A 16,286-nucleotide genomic window follows, 5' to 3' on the forward strand; every position below is an offset into this window, starting at 1 on the left:
ACATCCCCAATCACTTGCAAGTACTTACTGATAAGTGCAGAAAATCCGTAGGAGATCTTCAGTACGAAATTCTTGGGGGAAGTCATAAATTTCAATGACATGTGGGAATTCACAATCACTGAGGTCAATATCAGGAACTTCATGGTTGTAATAATCAAATATAGGTTCTTGGATGCTTTCTCTATTCTTCATATTCCCTGATAACTAGAGAGTAGGAAGCATATATGTGACTGTTACATCAAGCCAGAGCATTGTAAAATATCCTCCCATATATAAACAATCCTTCTTTTTGTCTCCATGTTCATATTCCTTAACCTTTATCATTTGTCTCTGTTCGTGAACACAATAATGACTGGGCTCTATCACCCAGCTTATATTATACATGTGGAATACTTTGATTAATGTGGTGAGTTATAAACAACACATCTTAGAAAATGAATTTCAGAAAATAGCTGAAGAGATGAATTAATAACATTTGTTTTATTTGAGCTTATTGATCAGACCCATAGTTTCGTTTCTGAGAGTGAACAAAAACAAAACAAAATTTTTAAGAATAAAAACACTTTGTAAGTCTACCTTTCGTTGACAGTAGCTTACAAAGAAATTTGTTATGACAAATGTAAGTGGCACAAGTAATTATATTTAAGTTCCCTAGCATTAGAGCTACCTAAAGGAATTTCCACACAGCAAGTTAATACAGGAATTAATAGTAATGAAGAATACTTAAAATTCTACTATTCTATGAAAAAACTGAAGGCTATTAACTATTTCACACGAGAAGCAGGATAATGGAAAAGGAAAAATGGAAAGTGGCAGCAAAGCCATGACGGTCATTTTGTCATTCACCTAGAGCCTAGTACTGACCACTCAGAGCCTTCAGACTCAAAATCAAAAGTGTGTTCTCTCTGTTAACCGAAAGTCCAACTAGAGCCCTTCAAACTTCCTCTCTTTCATACTGTGCCTCTTTTCCCATCAAATGAGAAAATGAGGATCTGTAATGCCAAGGATGTATCTCCTTTCCTTGGAGAAGTGAAAAATGGATTTAAGAATTTTATTCGGGAAGGAGTGAGGGAGGAAGGTGATTTAGGTAAAATCGACAAAAATGTTTATTTATTGCTGGGCCTCTAGTTCCTTTTCTCCACTAAGCTTCAGTTTTACATCTTAAAAAATGGAATAATAACAGTACCGACACTTTATAGACAGGTGTGCAGATTAAATGAGATGATGCAGTAAGTGCTAGCACACTACGTGGCACCTAAGTAAGAATTCAATTTCAACCCAATTTAAACATATTTTAACTAGGTGCTAAATCTATTATAGGCCAAGCACCATGTTATTTCCCCTCTGCTTAGGATGTAGAAATCAGGAAGAGAATATTCCTCACACCGTAACAATGAAAAAAATCCAACTGACCTATAAAATCATAACTTTTCTTGAGTTTACCATACAGCTGAGTATGCAACACAGAGTACACAAGGAAATTGAAATCCACAGGATGACATGTCCCTCCAAAGAGAAACAGAATATATAAACTATTTTGCCTCTGGCAGATCATGGGAAGAAGTGGCCACCACATGAGCGGGCAAGAAGATATCAGCTAAATGTTTAACAAATTCTTTTTTTTTTTTTTTTTTTTTTTTTGCGGTACGCGGGCCTCTCACTGTTGTGGCCTCTCCCATTGCGGAGCACAGGCTCCAGATGCGCAGGTCCAGCGGCCATGGCTCACAGGCCCAGCCGCTCCGCGGCATGTGGGATCTTCCCAGACCGGGGCACGAACCCATGTCCCCTGCATCGGCAGGCGGACTCTCAACCACTGCGCCACCAGGGAGGCCCTAACAAATTCTTAAAAGCCTAGAGTGGACTGGTGTATCAGTTTAGAATAACTCAGAGCCCCAGAAAGGAGGGTAATCTGCAATTACTTGCAAGTCCATCCTTACGCCAGTGTCACACTGTCTTGATTACTGTTGTTTTATAAGTTTTGAAATCAGGAAGTTTGAGTATTCCTACTTTGTTCTTCTTTTTCAAAATCAGTTTGGCTATTCTGAGTCCCTTGCATTTCCATATGAATTAGAGGATCATTTTGTCAATTTCTGCAAAAAATACAGGACAGCTGGGATTGAGCTGGATGGGTTAGTCACTTTGGGTAGTATCTTAACAATATTAAAGAAGATAAACATGGGATGTTTATTTAGGTCTTCTTGAATTTCTTCCAAAAATGTGTTGTAGTGTTCAGGGTACAAGTTTTACACTTCTTTTGTTAAATTAATTTCTAACTTTTTTATGCTACTGTCATTGGAACTATTTTCTTCATCTCAGTTTTGAATTTCTGGCATGGACTTTTTGAGTTACTTTGCAAAAACCAAACCAAACAAACCACTGCATGTCCATGCATTTATAAATTGGGGCTAAATAATGCATTGTGAGAGGTAAACAATGCCTAACTACAAATACCTTGGAACTATAAGAACTGATTATAAAGAGGAAGAAAAAAGAGAGGCAGGATAGTCTGGCAAGGAAATTTGATTATGGCCCTTTGCTCTAATCTGGTCAGCAAACTTAAACTTGTATACTTACATCCCATTTTTGAGGTAATTATTAAACACTTCAGCTTCTGGTACTGATTAAATGCAAAGTGTAAATAATAGCAAAACACACAATTCCTACTCTACATTTCATGGAAAAATAGATATAAAGCCTACAAGTAACATACTCCTGACTAGTTTTTCCTATAACACTCAAAAGACTCCACTGTTATCAGGGACTCCTAACTTTTCTTACGAGGAGAAGAACTTTGTTTCATACTCCCATGGTACTGATATTGTTGAAATCAGCTTACATGTCTACTGGCAACACATTTTTTGGGGAGGTAGGCTGATAGGTAGCAGGCCATACTATTAATGGTGTTTTCTCCTGAGAATTTCAACAAAACATTCAAGGGGGCCTTGACAGGGTAAAGGAGAAAGGAATATGTGGCACAGAAGGGGGAAATGTCTAAGAGAAGACAATATGGTGTAAAGTCAGGATCAGAGCTTGATTGTGAGAGGGGAGTGGGGTCGGGCAGCGTAGAGACCACTATCAGACAGGGGTTAGACACAGTAATACAGATGTATTTCAGGAAAGGCCCTAAGATTTGATGCAATGACTTTTTTGCAGTAGACCTGTACTGTCCAACACAGTAGCTGCCAGCCACATGTGGTTACTGAGTACTAGAAACATAGCTAGTCTTAATTGAGATGTGTTTTATGTATAAAATACACATCAAATTTCAAAGACTTAATACAAAAAATAAAAGATCTTACTAATAATTTCTTGTATTGATTACATGTTGAAATGATATTTTGGATATATTAAAAATATGTTCTTGACTTTACCTGTTTATTTTTACCTTTCTAAATGTGGCTCATAGAAATTTTAAATTATATACATGGCTCACATTTGTAGTTTGCACCATATTTCTACTGTAGACAACTGAGACATTTACTGTTAAGAGTCACATGTATTGAGACAATACTTGTCACAACTTCAATGTGAAACATTCATATTTTATGACCAACCTTCATATATTTTTCCTTCATATGGCTAATAAATGTTTGAAAGAGCAACAATAGAGGGGAAAGGTTTACAATTTGATTCATTCTAATCTATTACAGTCCACGGGAAAGGAAAGTTTGCAAACAACTCAGCAAATAATTTTGAGTTATGAATCACAAATATTTTATGATTTTTACCAGGGGCCTGCTTGCTGTTTATAAAGCATAAGTGAAATCTGAGTATTCCTTCATATGTAGAAACAGCTTCCACAAAACCATTCAACTAAATTAAATTATCTTCCCAAAGTGAGGGTTTTAAGACTCTTAAAAGCCTAGTAATCTGCTCTTGAAAACAAGTCTAAAAGATAGTACCGGTTCAGAGCTAGGGACACATACAGACTGAAAGTGAGGGGGTGGAAAAAGATATTCCATGCGAATGGAAATCAAAAGAAAGTTGGAGTAGCAATTCTCATATCAGACAAAATAGACTTTAAAAGAAAGACTATTACAGGAGACAAAGAAGGACACTACATAATGATCAAGGGATCAATCCAAGAAGAAGATATAACAATTGTAAATATTTATGCACCCAACATAGGAGCACCTCAATACATAAGGCAAATGCTAACAGCCATAAAAGGGGAAATTGACAGTAACACTATCATAGTAGGGGACTTTAACACCCCACTTTCACCAATGGACAGATCATCCAAAATGAAAATAAAAAAGGAAACACAAGCTTTAAATGACACATTAAACAAGATGGACTTAACTGATATTTATAGGACATTCCATCCAAACACAACAGAATATACTTTCTTCTCCAGTGCTCATGGAACATTCTTCAGGATAGATCATATCTTGGGTCACAAATCAAGCCTTGGTAAATTTAAGAAAACTGAAATTGTATCAAGTACCTTTTCAGACCACAATGCTATAAGATTAGATATCAATTACAGAAAAAAAATCTGTACAAAATACAAACACATGGAGGCTAAACAATATGCTACTAAATAACCAAGAGATCACTGAAGAAATCAGAGGAAACCAAAAAATACCTAGAAACAAATGACAATGAAAACATGATGACCCAAGTGACCTATGGGATGCAGCAAAAGCAGTTATAAGAGGGAAGTTTACAGCAATACGATCCTACCTCAAGAAAGAAGAAAAATCTCAAATAAACAACCTAACCTTACACCTAAAACAATTAGAGAAAGAAGAACAAAAAAACCCCCCGAAGTTAGCAGAAGGAAAGAAATCATGAAGATCAGATCAGAAATAAATGAAAAAGAAATGAAGGAAACGACAGCAAAGATGAATAAAACTAAAAGCTGGTTCTTTGAGAAGATAAACAAAACTGATAAACCATTAGCCAGACTCATCAAGAAAAATAGGGAGAAGACTCAAATTAACAAAATTGGAATGAAAAAGGAGAACTCACAACTGACACTGCAGAAATACAAAGGGTCATGAGAGATTACTACAAGCAACTACATGCCAATAAAATGGACAACCTGGAAGAAATGGACAAATTCTTAGAAAAGCACAATCTTCCGAGACTGAACCAGGAAGAAATAGAAAATATAAACAGACCAATCACAAGCACTGAAACTGAAACTGTGATTAAACATCTTCCAACAAACAAAAGCCCAGGACCAGATGGCTTCACAGGCAAATTCTATCAAACATTTAGAGAAGAGCTAACACCTATCCTTCTCAAACTCTTCCAAAATATAGCAGAGGGAGGAACACTCCCAAACTCAGTCTGTGAGGCCACTACAACCCTGATACCAAAAGCAGACAAAGATGTCACAAAAAAAGAAAACTACAGGCCAATATCACTGATGAACATAGATGCAAAAAATCCTTAACAAAATACTAGCAAACAGAATCCAGCAGCACATTAAAAGGATCATACACCATGATCAAGTGGGGTTTATTTCAGGAATGCAAGGATTCTTCAATATATGCAAATCAATCAATGTGATAAACCATATTAACAAATTGAAGGAGAAAAACCATATGATCATCTCAATAGATGCAGAAAAAGCTTTCAACAAAATTCAACACCCATTTATGATAAAAACCCTCCAGAAAGTAGGCATAGAGGGAACTTACCTCAACATAATAAAGGCCACATATGACAAACCCACAGCCAACATAGTTCTCAATGGTGAAAAACTGAAACCGTTTCCAGTAAGATCGGGAACAAGGCAAGGTTGCCCACTCTCACCACTCTTATTCAACATAGTTTTGGAAGTTTTAGCCACAGCAATCAGAGAAGAAAAAGAAATAAAAGGAATCTAAATCGGAAAAGAAGAAGTAAAACTGTCACTGTTTTCAGATGACAAGATACTATACATAGAGAATCCTAAGGATGCTACCAGAAAACTACTAGAGCTAATCAATGAATTTGGTAAAGTAGCAGGATACAAAATTAATGCACAGAAATCTCTTGCATTCCTATACACTAATGAATCGGAATAGATGAAAAATCTGAAACACTCCCATTTACCATTGCAACGAAAAGAATAAAATACCTAGGAATAAACCTACCTAAGGAGACAAAAGACCTGTATGCAGAAAACTATAAGATACTGATGAAAGAAATTAAAGACGATACCAACAGACGGAGAGATATACCATGTTCTTGGATTGGAAGAATCAACATTGTGAAAATGACTCTACTACCCAAAGCAATCTACAGATTCAATGCAATCGCTATCAAACTACTAATGGCATTTTTCACAGAACTAGAACAAAAAATTTCACAATTTGTACAGAAACACAAAAGACCCCGAATAGCCAAAGCAATCTTGAGAACGAAAAACTGAGCTGGAGGAATCAGGCTCCCTGACTTCAGACTATACTACAAAGCTACAGTAATCTAGACAGTATGGTACTGGCACAAAAACAGAAATATAGATCAATGGAATAGGATAGAAAGCCCAGAGATAAACCCACACTCATACAGTCACCTTATCTTTGATAAAGGAGGCAAGAATATACAGCGGAGAAAAGACAGCCTCTTCAATAAGTGGTGCTGGGAAAATTGGACAGCTTCACGTAAAAGAATGAAATTAGAACGCTCCCTAACACCATACACAAAAATAAACTCAAAATGGATTAAAGACCTAAATGTAAGGCCAGACACTATAAAACTCTAGAGGAAAACATAGGCAGAACACTCTTTGACATAAATCAGAGCAAGATCCTTTTTGACCCACCTCCTAGAGAAATAGAAATAAAACAAAAATACACAAATGGGACTTAATTAAACCTAAAAGCTTTTGCACAGCAAAGGAAACCATAAACAAGATGAAAAGATTGTGGCGCAGTGGTTAAGAATCCACCTGCCAATGCAGGGGATACGGGTTCGAGCCTTGGTCTGGGAAGATCCCACATGCTGCGGAGCAACTAAGCCCCTGTGCCACAACTACTGAAGCCCACGTGCCTAGAGCCAGTGCTCTCAACAAGAGAAACCACAATGAGAAGCCTGCACACCACAACGAAGAGTAGCCCCCGCTCGCCGCAACTAGAGAAAGCCCACGTGCAGCAACGAAGACCCAACACAGCAATAAATAAAATAAATAAAATAAATAAATTTATCCAAAAAAAAGAATGGGAGAAAATATTTGCAAACGAAGCAACTGACAAAGGATTAATCTCCAAAATATACAAGCAGCTCATGCAGCTCAATATCAAAAAAACAAACAACCCAATCAAAAAATGGGCGGAAGACCTAAATAGACATTTCTCCCAAATACACAGGAGGAATTAGAGAAATGCACATCAAAACCACAATGAGGTATCACCTCACACCAGTGAGACTGGCCAGCATCAAAAAATCTACAACGAATAAATGCTGGAGAGGGTGTGGAGAAAAGGGAACCCTCCTGCACTGTTGGTGGGAATGTAAATTGATACAGCCACTATGGAGAACAGTATGGAGGTTCCTTAAACAACTAAAAATAGAACTATCATATGACCCAGCAATCCCACTACTGGGCATATATACCCTGAGAAAACCATAATTCAAAAAGATACATGTACCACAACGTTCATTGCAGCACTATTTACAATAGCCAGGACATGGAAGCAACCTAAGTGTCCATCGACAGATGAATGGATAGAGAAGATGTGGCACATATATACGATGGAATATTACTCAGCCATAAAAAGAAACAAAATTGAGTTATTTGTAGTGAGGTGGATGGACCTAGAGTCTGTCATACAGAGTGAAGTAAGTCAGAAAGAGAAAAACAAATACCATATGCTAACACATACATATGGAATCTAAAAACAAAAAACAAATGGTTCTGATGAACCTAGGGGCAGGATAGGAATAAAGATGCAGACCTAGAGAATGGACTTGAGGACATGAAGGGGGGAAGGGTAAGCTGGGACGAAGTCAGAGAGTGGCATGGACATATATACACTACCAAGTGTAAAACAGATAGCTAGTGGGAAGCAGCCACATAGCACAGGGAGATCATCTCGGTGCTTTGTGACCACCTAGGGGGTGGGATAGGGAGGGTGGGAGGGAGACGCAAGAAGGAAGGGATATGGGGATATATGTATCACTTTGTGATAACAGCAGAAACTAACACACCATTGTAAAGCAATTATACTCCAATAAAGATGTTAAAAAAAATAGTACCTGACTTGCTATGACATAATTGCCTGATTCCTATTTGTAGAAGGGGACAAAAAGGGTGCAGAGAGCAGAAGGTCAACTAGGCATGGATCACTGAGCTTTTTATTTTTTGTTTGATCATAGGTTCTTCAAGATACAAAAGGAAAAACAAAAAGTTCTGAAGTCACAAGTTAGTCTCTACAAACAAAAAATAAATATATACTACATTATTTTGGGATAAAGTTATATTTATATCTGTCAGATGGGCATGTTGGATCAGTTGCTATTGTTATCCCAATTATAAGGATGGAAAATTGCATCACAGAGAGACTAAAGGACATCCCTAAGGTTACAAATCAAATTACTGATCAAGTTTGAATCATAACTCACTCAGGTCTCCTGACCGCTAGTCTAGTATTCCTTCCATAACATGATGAAATGGCCTTACAGTGAACAGAATCAGAAACGGTGGCTATATCAATGTTCAGGACAACTAATTCCCTCTGATTAAGGGTTTATGGATACAAGCAGTTCTAGGAGGCAAGGAGGGAGGGAGGGAGGATCAATGGCAAAGCTGAAAAGAACTCAGGGGTGCTGATTTCTTTCCAGTCCTATATTCGAGATACCATATAGCTTATAGATTAAACTTCCCAAAATACTGCTTTGATCATGTCATTCCTTCGATTAAAAATCTTCAATGGCTGTATTTAAAGCTCATAACCTGGACCCAACCTACCTGTGGTTGGCAGAATGACAGCCTCTCAAAGATGTCCATGTCCTAATTCCCTCAACTTATAAACATGATACATGGCAAACGAGAATTAAGGTAGCAGGTGGAATTAAAGATGCTAATCAGATGACTTTAAAATAGAGAGATAATGCTGGATTATCTAGGTGGGCCCAATATAATCACAAGGGTCCTTAAAAGCAGAATTGTTTCAGAGACAGAAGAGTCAGTGTGTCAGAGTGAGGCAATATGAGAAAGACTTGGCTGGCCACTGCTGGCTTTGAAAACGGAAGGGGGCCATGAGCCAAGGAATGTGGGCGGCATGTAAGAGAAGCTGAAAAAGGTAAGAAAATGGGTTCTCCCCTAGAGTCTTCAGAAAGGATCACAATCCTGCCAATACCCTAATTTTAGTCCAGTGAGACCCATTTTGGACTTCTGACCTACAGAACTGTAAAAGACAATAAATTTGTGTTGTTTTAAGATAGTAGTTTGTGGTAATTTATTACCTCATTAACAGTGTACTAAAATATATACTACCTTTCTAGCTTTATGTCATGTCATCTCTTAAAATATGCTACATTCCAACCAAAGAGTAATACTATGCCTAAACACATCTTGCTTCTTCCTGCCTATTGTTTTGATCACATTACTTTTGGTCACATGTATAATCTGACTCTTCCTCTAGACTTCTACAGCGTTTACCTCATCTGCACTACTTTTACAGTACTCACTGTATAACACCCTGTATTAATAAGACCTGTCTCTTCCTCCAACCTCAACCTGACCACCTAACCAACAAACATTTAATGTATGTTGAACATAACATGAAAGAACTTGAACAAAGAATTTTAATATGTAATAAAGTTATAAGAATGAATAAGGTATTACCAGTGGATAGAGGGGAATGAACTTTGTTTCGTTCACTGCCCAAGTAAAGAAATTATACAGAGAAAAGTACCGTAGGCAGAAGTGTGCAAAGGTATGCAAGGAGTGTGGTATTCATTAAACAGTTCAGTGTGGTTACACTAAATAATGTGAGGGCTTGGGGGAGTGCTATGGGCTTAATTGTGTCCTCTCAAAATTCATGAGTTAAAGCCATAAACCCCAGTACCTTAGAATATGACTGTATTTAGAGATAATGCCTTTAAACAGGTATTAAGTTAAAATAGGGTAGACCCTAATCTGAGTGGTATCTTTATAAAAAGAGGAAATTTGGACACAGACACAGAGGGAAGACCATGTAAAGACACAGGGAGAAGATGGCCATCTACAAACCAAGGAGAGAGGCCTCAGAAGAATCTAACCCTTGCTGCCACCTTGATCTTGGACTTCTAGCCTCCAGAACTGTGAGAAAACAAATTTATGTGGTACTTTGCCATAGTCAGTCTAGGGTACTATGCTCTGGCAGCCTTAGCAAACTAATATAGGGAGTAAGCCTGGAAAGAAAGGCTGGAGTTTCAGTCTCCCCATCAATATTCTGATTGTATAATTCAACTACAAGGGACATGTCATATTTATCCCTATATTCCCCCCCTGCACACATTACCTTGCACAAACTAGGCTTTCAAAAAATACTTGTGGAATGAATAAAATGCACATGCCCCAAGTTAATTACTTTGTCCAAATGCATGCTTATCGAGACTGATTCTACATAGAGCCCCCATCAATAAGAATTTGATTTATGCAATATATATATTTTTTAATGATTCTGGATGGCATTCTGAAATTTTGAGGGAAAAATGACACCTTTTTTATTTCCCTTTGCCAATAAACTTTAATTGTTCTGGCTATATAAATCATGCAGAAAATCCAATTTAATCAATTATAAAAGGAAAACAATAACAAAAACAAAATTTCAAAACAGATCATCTAAACTTCTGATAGTGACAAATTCAGGACCTAAACCTGGGAACGTTCCCTATTTTTTACAAGCTCTCACAGCCTGGAATGCCTTGCCTGCTCCTGATCCTTCTCTTTTAAGACCCAGCTTCAATCTTTATCTCCTCTTGAAGCGTTCCCTATTGACTCCATTTTGATGGTTTCTCCATTCCCTATACTACTGTATCATAACCCTTGGCAGTTGGATATATACCGTATTTCATCAATTCTAAGATGCACATTTTAACATCTCCAACATCAGTATGCATCTTAATCATGCATATTGTCACTGCTTGTCTGAATATGAATGAGCACCAAAAGCACCAGTACCAAAATTTGCAGCAAGGGCGGTCAGCAGGGTGGAAGAAAATCTGAATATAAGAATAGCCCTATATAAGTGCAAAGCTGGCTTAAGAATCCAGCAACAATGATTTTTCCTTCCTTTTTGTATTCTTTTAAGAAATGCTGTATCATCAAAGTTGTTGATGGCACAGAAGATGGTAACAGGATGGAAAGACATCAGTATCAATGACTGAGTCAAAAAATTATTAGGACTTCCCTGGCGTTCCAGTGGTAAAGAATCCACCTTCCAATGCAGGGGACATGGGTTCGATCCCTGGTCGGGGAACTAGGTTCCCACCTGCCATGGGGCAGCTAAGCCTGCACGCCACAACTACTGAGCTTGCGTGTCTCAACTAGAGAGCCCAGGTGCCACAAACTACAGAGCCCACGTGCCCTGGAGCCTGCGCGCCACAAGTAGAGAAGAGAAAACCTGCACATCACAACTAAAGAGAAGCCCGTGCTCCACAACGAAAGATCCTGCATGCCTCAAATGGAGATCCCACGTGCTGCAACTAACACCTGACACAGCCAAAAAAACAAATAAATAAAATTAAGTTTTAAAAAAAGGAAGAAAAAGGAACACTTGGGTTCTAATTCAAAAGAAAAAAAATAAATCATTAGAAAGAGTTGGACTATAAACACAAAGTTTTAGGAAACGAGAACCAATTTATTTCACCTACATTTTCTTTATGTAAGAAATGACATGTGATCAAAATTTTATGTCTAATTAAGAGCTCTTTCAGTATGTATAAAATAAAAATTCTAAAGGGTAAGCACTGTGTAAAAGTTTAATTTCTTTCTTAGTGATACATAAAATAATGATATATTTCACAATCAACAGCATTTTCAATTCAATGAGATAGAATACTTTATTTTTTTCTAGACATTTCTGAGAATAAGTTTCATCAGCTCCACAAGACTATAAGCTCCTTAAACATTCTTATCCTTCTCTTTTATCCCTTATATCACCAATATCAGAGCTGGGCACAGTGCATATAGCTGTACAATGTCTGTTGATTGGCTGAGAGCTTTAGGTAGAGGCAAAGGCTTACTGTCATGGAAAAAGCCCAGGGTTAGAAACCAGGAGACTGGGATTCTAGTGCCAACTCTGGCACTAACCTTAGCTAGGTCAGTAACAACCTTTCTGGGCCTTACTTGCCTTATCTATAAAGCAAGAGGTAAACATAAAACATTATGTTACAGGTCCCTTTCAATGCTAACATTCCACTTTTTAAAAAAAGACATACAGTTTTCTCTCTTAGACAGGTTAAAGTTCCAGGTCCTAGTCCTTATCGTTCAAGGCCTATGTTATAATCCTGCCTCTGATCTTGGAAGGAATAAGAACACTTCTGTAGGTACTTTCAATTAAACGTAATAAACCACTTTAAACTATAGTTGTGGCTATAACAAATTTAAATATTAGGGATATCAGGAGGTTACAGGGACATGGACAACAGAGACTTGACCAGGAGTTAATGGTGTAACATTACTGCGGTGGCTTCAAATATCACCATGTCTATTTACATAATTGCTTACAGAATTAACCCATATAGCTAATTCTCAATTATGTAGGTTAGGTTATTCAAACCTTTTGTTTCTATTTTCTCTTCCACTATTATCCTGTAGCTACTTAACTGCTTACTAACTCAGTTTCTACTCTTCAGTAGAAACTGAAGAAAATAAATTTTTCATGTTTGTCCATGGTAATGTGAATAAATCAAAAGCTAGAATTAAAATGTTTTACCCATTTAACTTCCTATCTTTGGCAAATAGGGAAATAACACTATTTTTTTTTGAAGTATTTCAAGCCTTTTCAAATTTTTCATGACCTAAGTTCAAACACATCCAAAAAGAGTTCCCTTAAAAGATAATAAAACTACAGTGTATAATACACAGCATAAGTTATAGCTTCCATCCCTTTTCTATACTGCTTTGGGCATAAATCCTTTACAACAGCAGAAGGATAAATTCAGACTTTTAAACTCTAACTTTTTTTTAATTAATTTTTATTGGAGTATAGTTGCTTTATATAACATTTTATACATTAAATATAAGAGCAGATAATGTCTTCAGTGGTGTTCCCTATCTGCAAATAAAATTATCTAATATATCTAGGCTATGCCTCCACTGACCTTATCAAGAAACCAAGGCCAGAAACGCAAACTTTGACTTCATAAAATTTATTAACACAGAATGAGTAGAATGCCATTCAAGGTGCCATCTAAATATTTCTCTAGGGACTTCCCTGGTGGTCCAGTGGTAAATAATCTGCCTTATAATGCAGGTTCGATGCGGGTTCAATCCCTGGTCAGGGAACTAAGATCCCAAGTGCCGCCGGGCAACTAAGCCCGCGTGCCACAACTACTAAGCCCGTATGCCACAACTACTGAGCTCGTGCGCCTCAACTAGAGCCCACATGCCACAAAGTTCAGAGCCCACTCGCTCTGGAATCTGCGTGCCACAAACTACAGAGCACATGCACCCTGGAGCCTGCGTGCCACAACTAGAGAAAAGAAAACCCACATGCCACAACTAGAGAGAAGCCCACGGCCCGCAACGAAGAGCCCATGCACCACAAGGAAAGATCCCGCATGCCTCAATGAATATCCCACATGCTGCAACTAAGACCTGACACAGCCAAAAATAAATAAATAATAAATAAATCTTAAAAAAAAGATTTCTCTAGAATAGGTATCAGCAACATCTCAATATTGCTGATTATCATCAGTGAGAGAAATCCATGGCCATAGCTTTGGATTAAGGCACAGTAAAAGAGAAGAAAGGGCAAAAGTGAATAAGAATGCAGAAAAAGAGAACCGAAGGAAGTAAGAAAAAAGAAAGCTACAATAATGAAGCATGTCAGATGATCACTTACTGACCCCAGTGCCAGAGGACAAATTTGAGAGCTCTAGTTTCCTCTAATGAATAGTAACGTATGGTACATGAATATATGGGCAGGGACCAAGTGAATATCCTGAACCAACTTGGACCTGGCTCCTATTTAGACAGTACAGAAAGGTTAATATGGCAAACTGATGCTGGCATTCTTGGGAAGATGCTATCCAGACTGAACAGTGAAAACACTGTGGTAGATTAAATTTTAGTCAAGAGGAAGACTGAGAAAGCCAGGGAGACATATCTGGATTTCCTCGTCTTCCCAGCATGATTGGGAAGACTACATGGAAAGATACTACTGATGAAGTATGAACATGAGTAGGCACACACAGAAGGAAGATGGTTTGGGAATGAATGGTGTTCCTTTTCTCTTTTCCATGGTCATACCTTGTTAGCAACCTCCTATAACAAAAGGAAACTCCTACCTAGATATTTACCGCTATCTAAAAACACACATCAGGACCAGAAATGGCCAGTGAAGGGACCAGATGTCAGTGTCTATCAACATCAATGTTATGCTGCTGGTATCTTACTAACCCTCCTACCAATAGGTTTGCTGATCAGTACAGGAAGCAGCAGAGGAAGTTTTATCTAGACAACAATAATTCCTGTGTGCTGGTACCAAGATTTCAAAGGATTAAAAGAAGTCATGCCAACATCCTTTTCTTTATCAATTATCAACTTCAATTTCTGGGCATCCCATACCATGGTTTTAGGAGATGTGTAATCTTTGGAGACTCATCAAGAGTTGCAGTTCTGGGAGCTCAACAATGACCTAACCCCTTCAGGCAGTTTCAGAAGTTCAAATGTCACAGGAAACTGCTTCATATGCCAATGGCTACCACACCCTGCTCTACAGCATACTTCCCTGCCTATTAGAAGTACTAGGCATACCTCTATGGCTATCCATTGTCAACAAAGAAATAGGCCAGCTGGGAGAAGAGCCAAAAATCTTTGGTTGGAAAGTTTTCAAGGTAGGCAGACACTCTGGTTTAGCCTTTAATAATGTACATTTGGAACAGTATAAATAATAAATTAGGAGTAATAGTCACCAAAGCTATTAATGTTCTTGGATTTGTGACATCTTTTAATAACATTATTATTATTACATCTTCTAAAACCCAGAGCACAGGAGGCAACAGCTTGGAGTTGGATCCACTACCTGCATTCTCAATCCAACTTCTTTCTTACTCTCATCTATCCTCATGCCTCAACACAGACTCCAATCTCTACCAAACACCTCAGAAGATATCTAAACGCAATACCCAGGCACTGGCTGTCTTCAGCTTAAAACACTACCTGCTCCGTTTTCCTGCCATTCCCAGCTTTAGGTCAGGCTAGTGTCCTCTTTGGCTGTATTACTATGCTCCTCAAAAGACTCAGTTGCCTAAATTCTTTTGCACCTAAACAGTGTTAAGAGCTGAACAACAGAGTTGCACACCTAAACCTCCCTCCCGCCAATACAGAAGCCATATCCCTAAGCTACCACACAGAATCCAAGTTCCGGCAGCAATGATGGCTTGAAAGCTCCTGGAGGCTAACCTAAAAAGGCAGAAAGCACCTCTGCCCTACTGCCTACATCCATTCAGTAAATATTTACTAGGTCTACCATGTACAAAAGGCTCTGAGTCCCATGCTCTTCTTTTGTAGGAAGCTGTTTCTTCTCTCCCATGTACACCTGTGCTCTCCTACCCGCTTAAGCAGTCTCTTTGCCAACTCCTAAGAACACTGCTTCCTTCCCCAGACTAATGCCTTCTCCCAATGCTTGGATCCTTAATAACTTCTCTATATTCACCTAACTTACCATATTATTAGTACATCTTAGCCTGATTTGAGCCTAAACCTCTGATGAACAGTGTTTTGCTTTCTAATTATGAGTTGACAGCCACTTCTGGTTACCACGCTCACATCTTGATATAATTTAACTTTGTATGTTGTCTCTGAGCAGTGATTCTCACTTTATGTGCATCAGAATCACTTGAAAGTCTCGTAAACATTAAGACAGCCTGGCTGAAGAGTCTGCATTTCTAACAAGTTCCCAGGTGCTGCTTATGCTGCTGGTCCAGGGACCATACTTTGGGGAACTATCACCTTTGAGAATCCGATAAAAGTTATGAAAGACTGCACTTACATATAAAAGTTTGCACGCAATTTCAAAGGATTCATGAATGTTAATTTGTAGGTGCCTTCTGCTCTATATTCTTTTAAGAAATGTTTAAGACCTGCTGTTTCCTGACTTGCCCATAAGAAGCACTAACTGTGGTACAAATGTGCA

At 38.1% G+C, this 16,286-nt stretch overlaps 1 protein-coding gene across 5 annotated transcripts in view; it reads right to left on the reverse strand.

The window, feature by feature from the left end:
• The window catches only part of R3HCC1L (R3H domain and coiled-coil containing 1 like), a 76,368-nt gene that overhangs the window by 17,650 nt on the left and 42,432 nt on the right, over positions 1-16,286 (reverse strand). For all 5 annotated transcript variants that reach the window (XM_081245773.1, XM_081245772.1, XM_081245774.1 and 2 more), the window contains one exon: positions 29-204. In XM_081245773.1, the coding sequence (XP_081101899.1) occupies positions 29-204 (176 nt within the window). The remainder of the gene's footprint in view (positions 1-28; positions 205-16,286) is intronic.

This window comes from Mesoplodon bidens, assembly GCF_964165515.1.
Source record: "Mesoplodon bidens genome assembly, chromosome: 1".
In the NCBI taxonomy this organism is placed as follows: Eukaryota; Metazoa; Chordata; class Mammalia; order Artiodactyla; family Ziphiidae; genus Mesoplodon; species Mesoplodon bidens.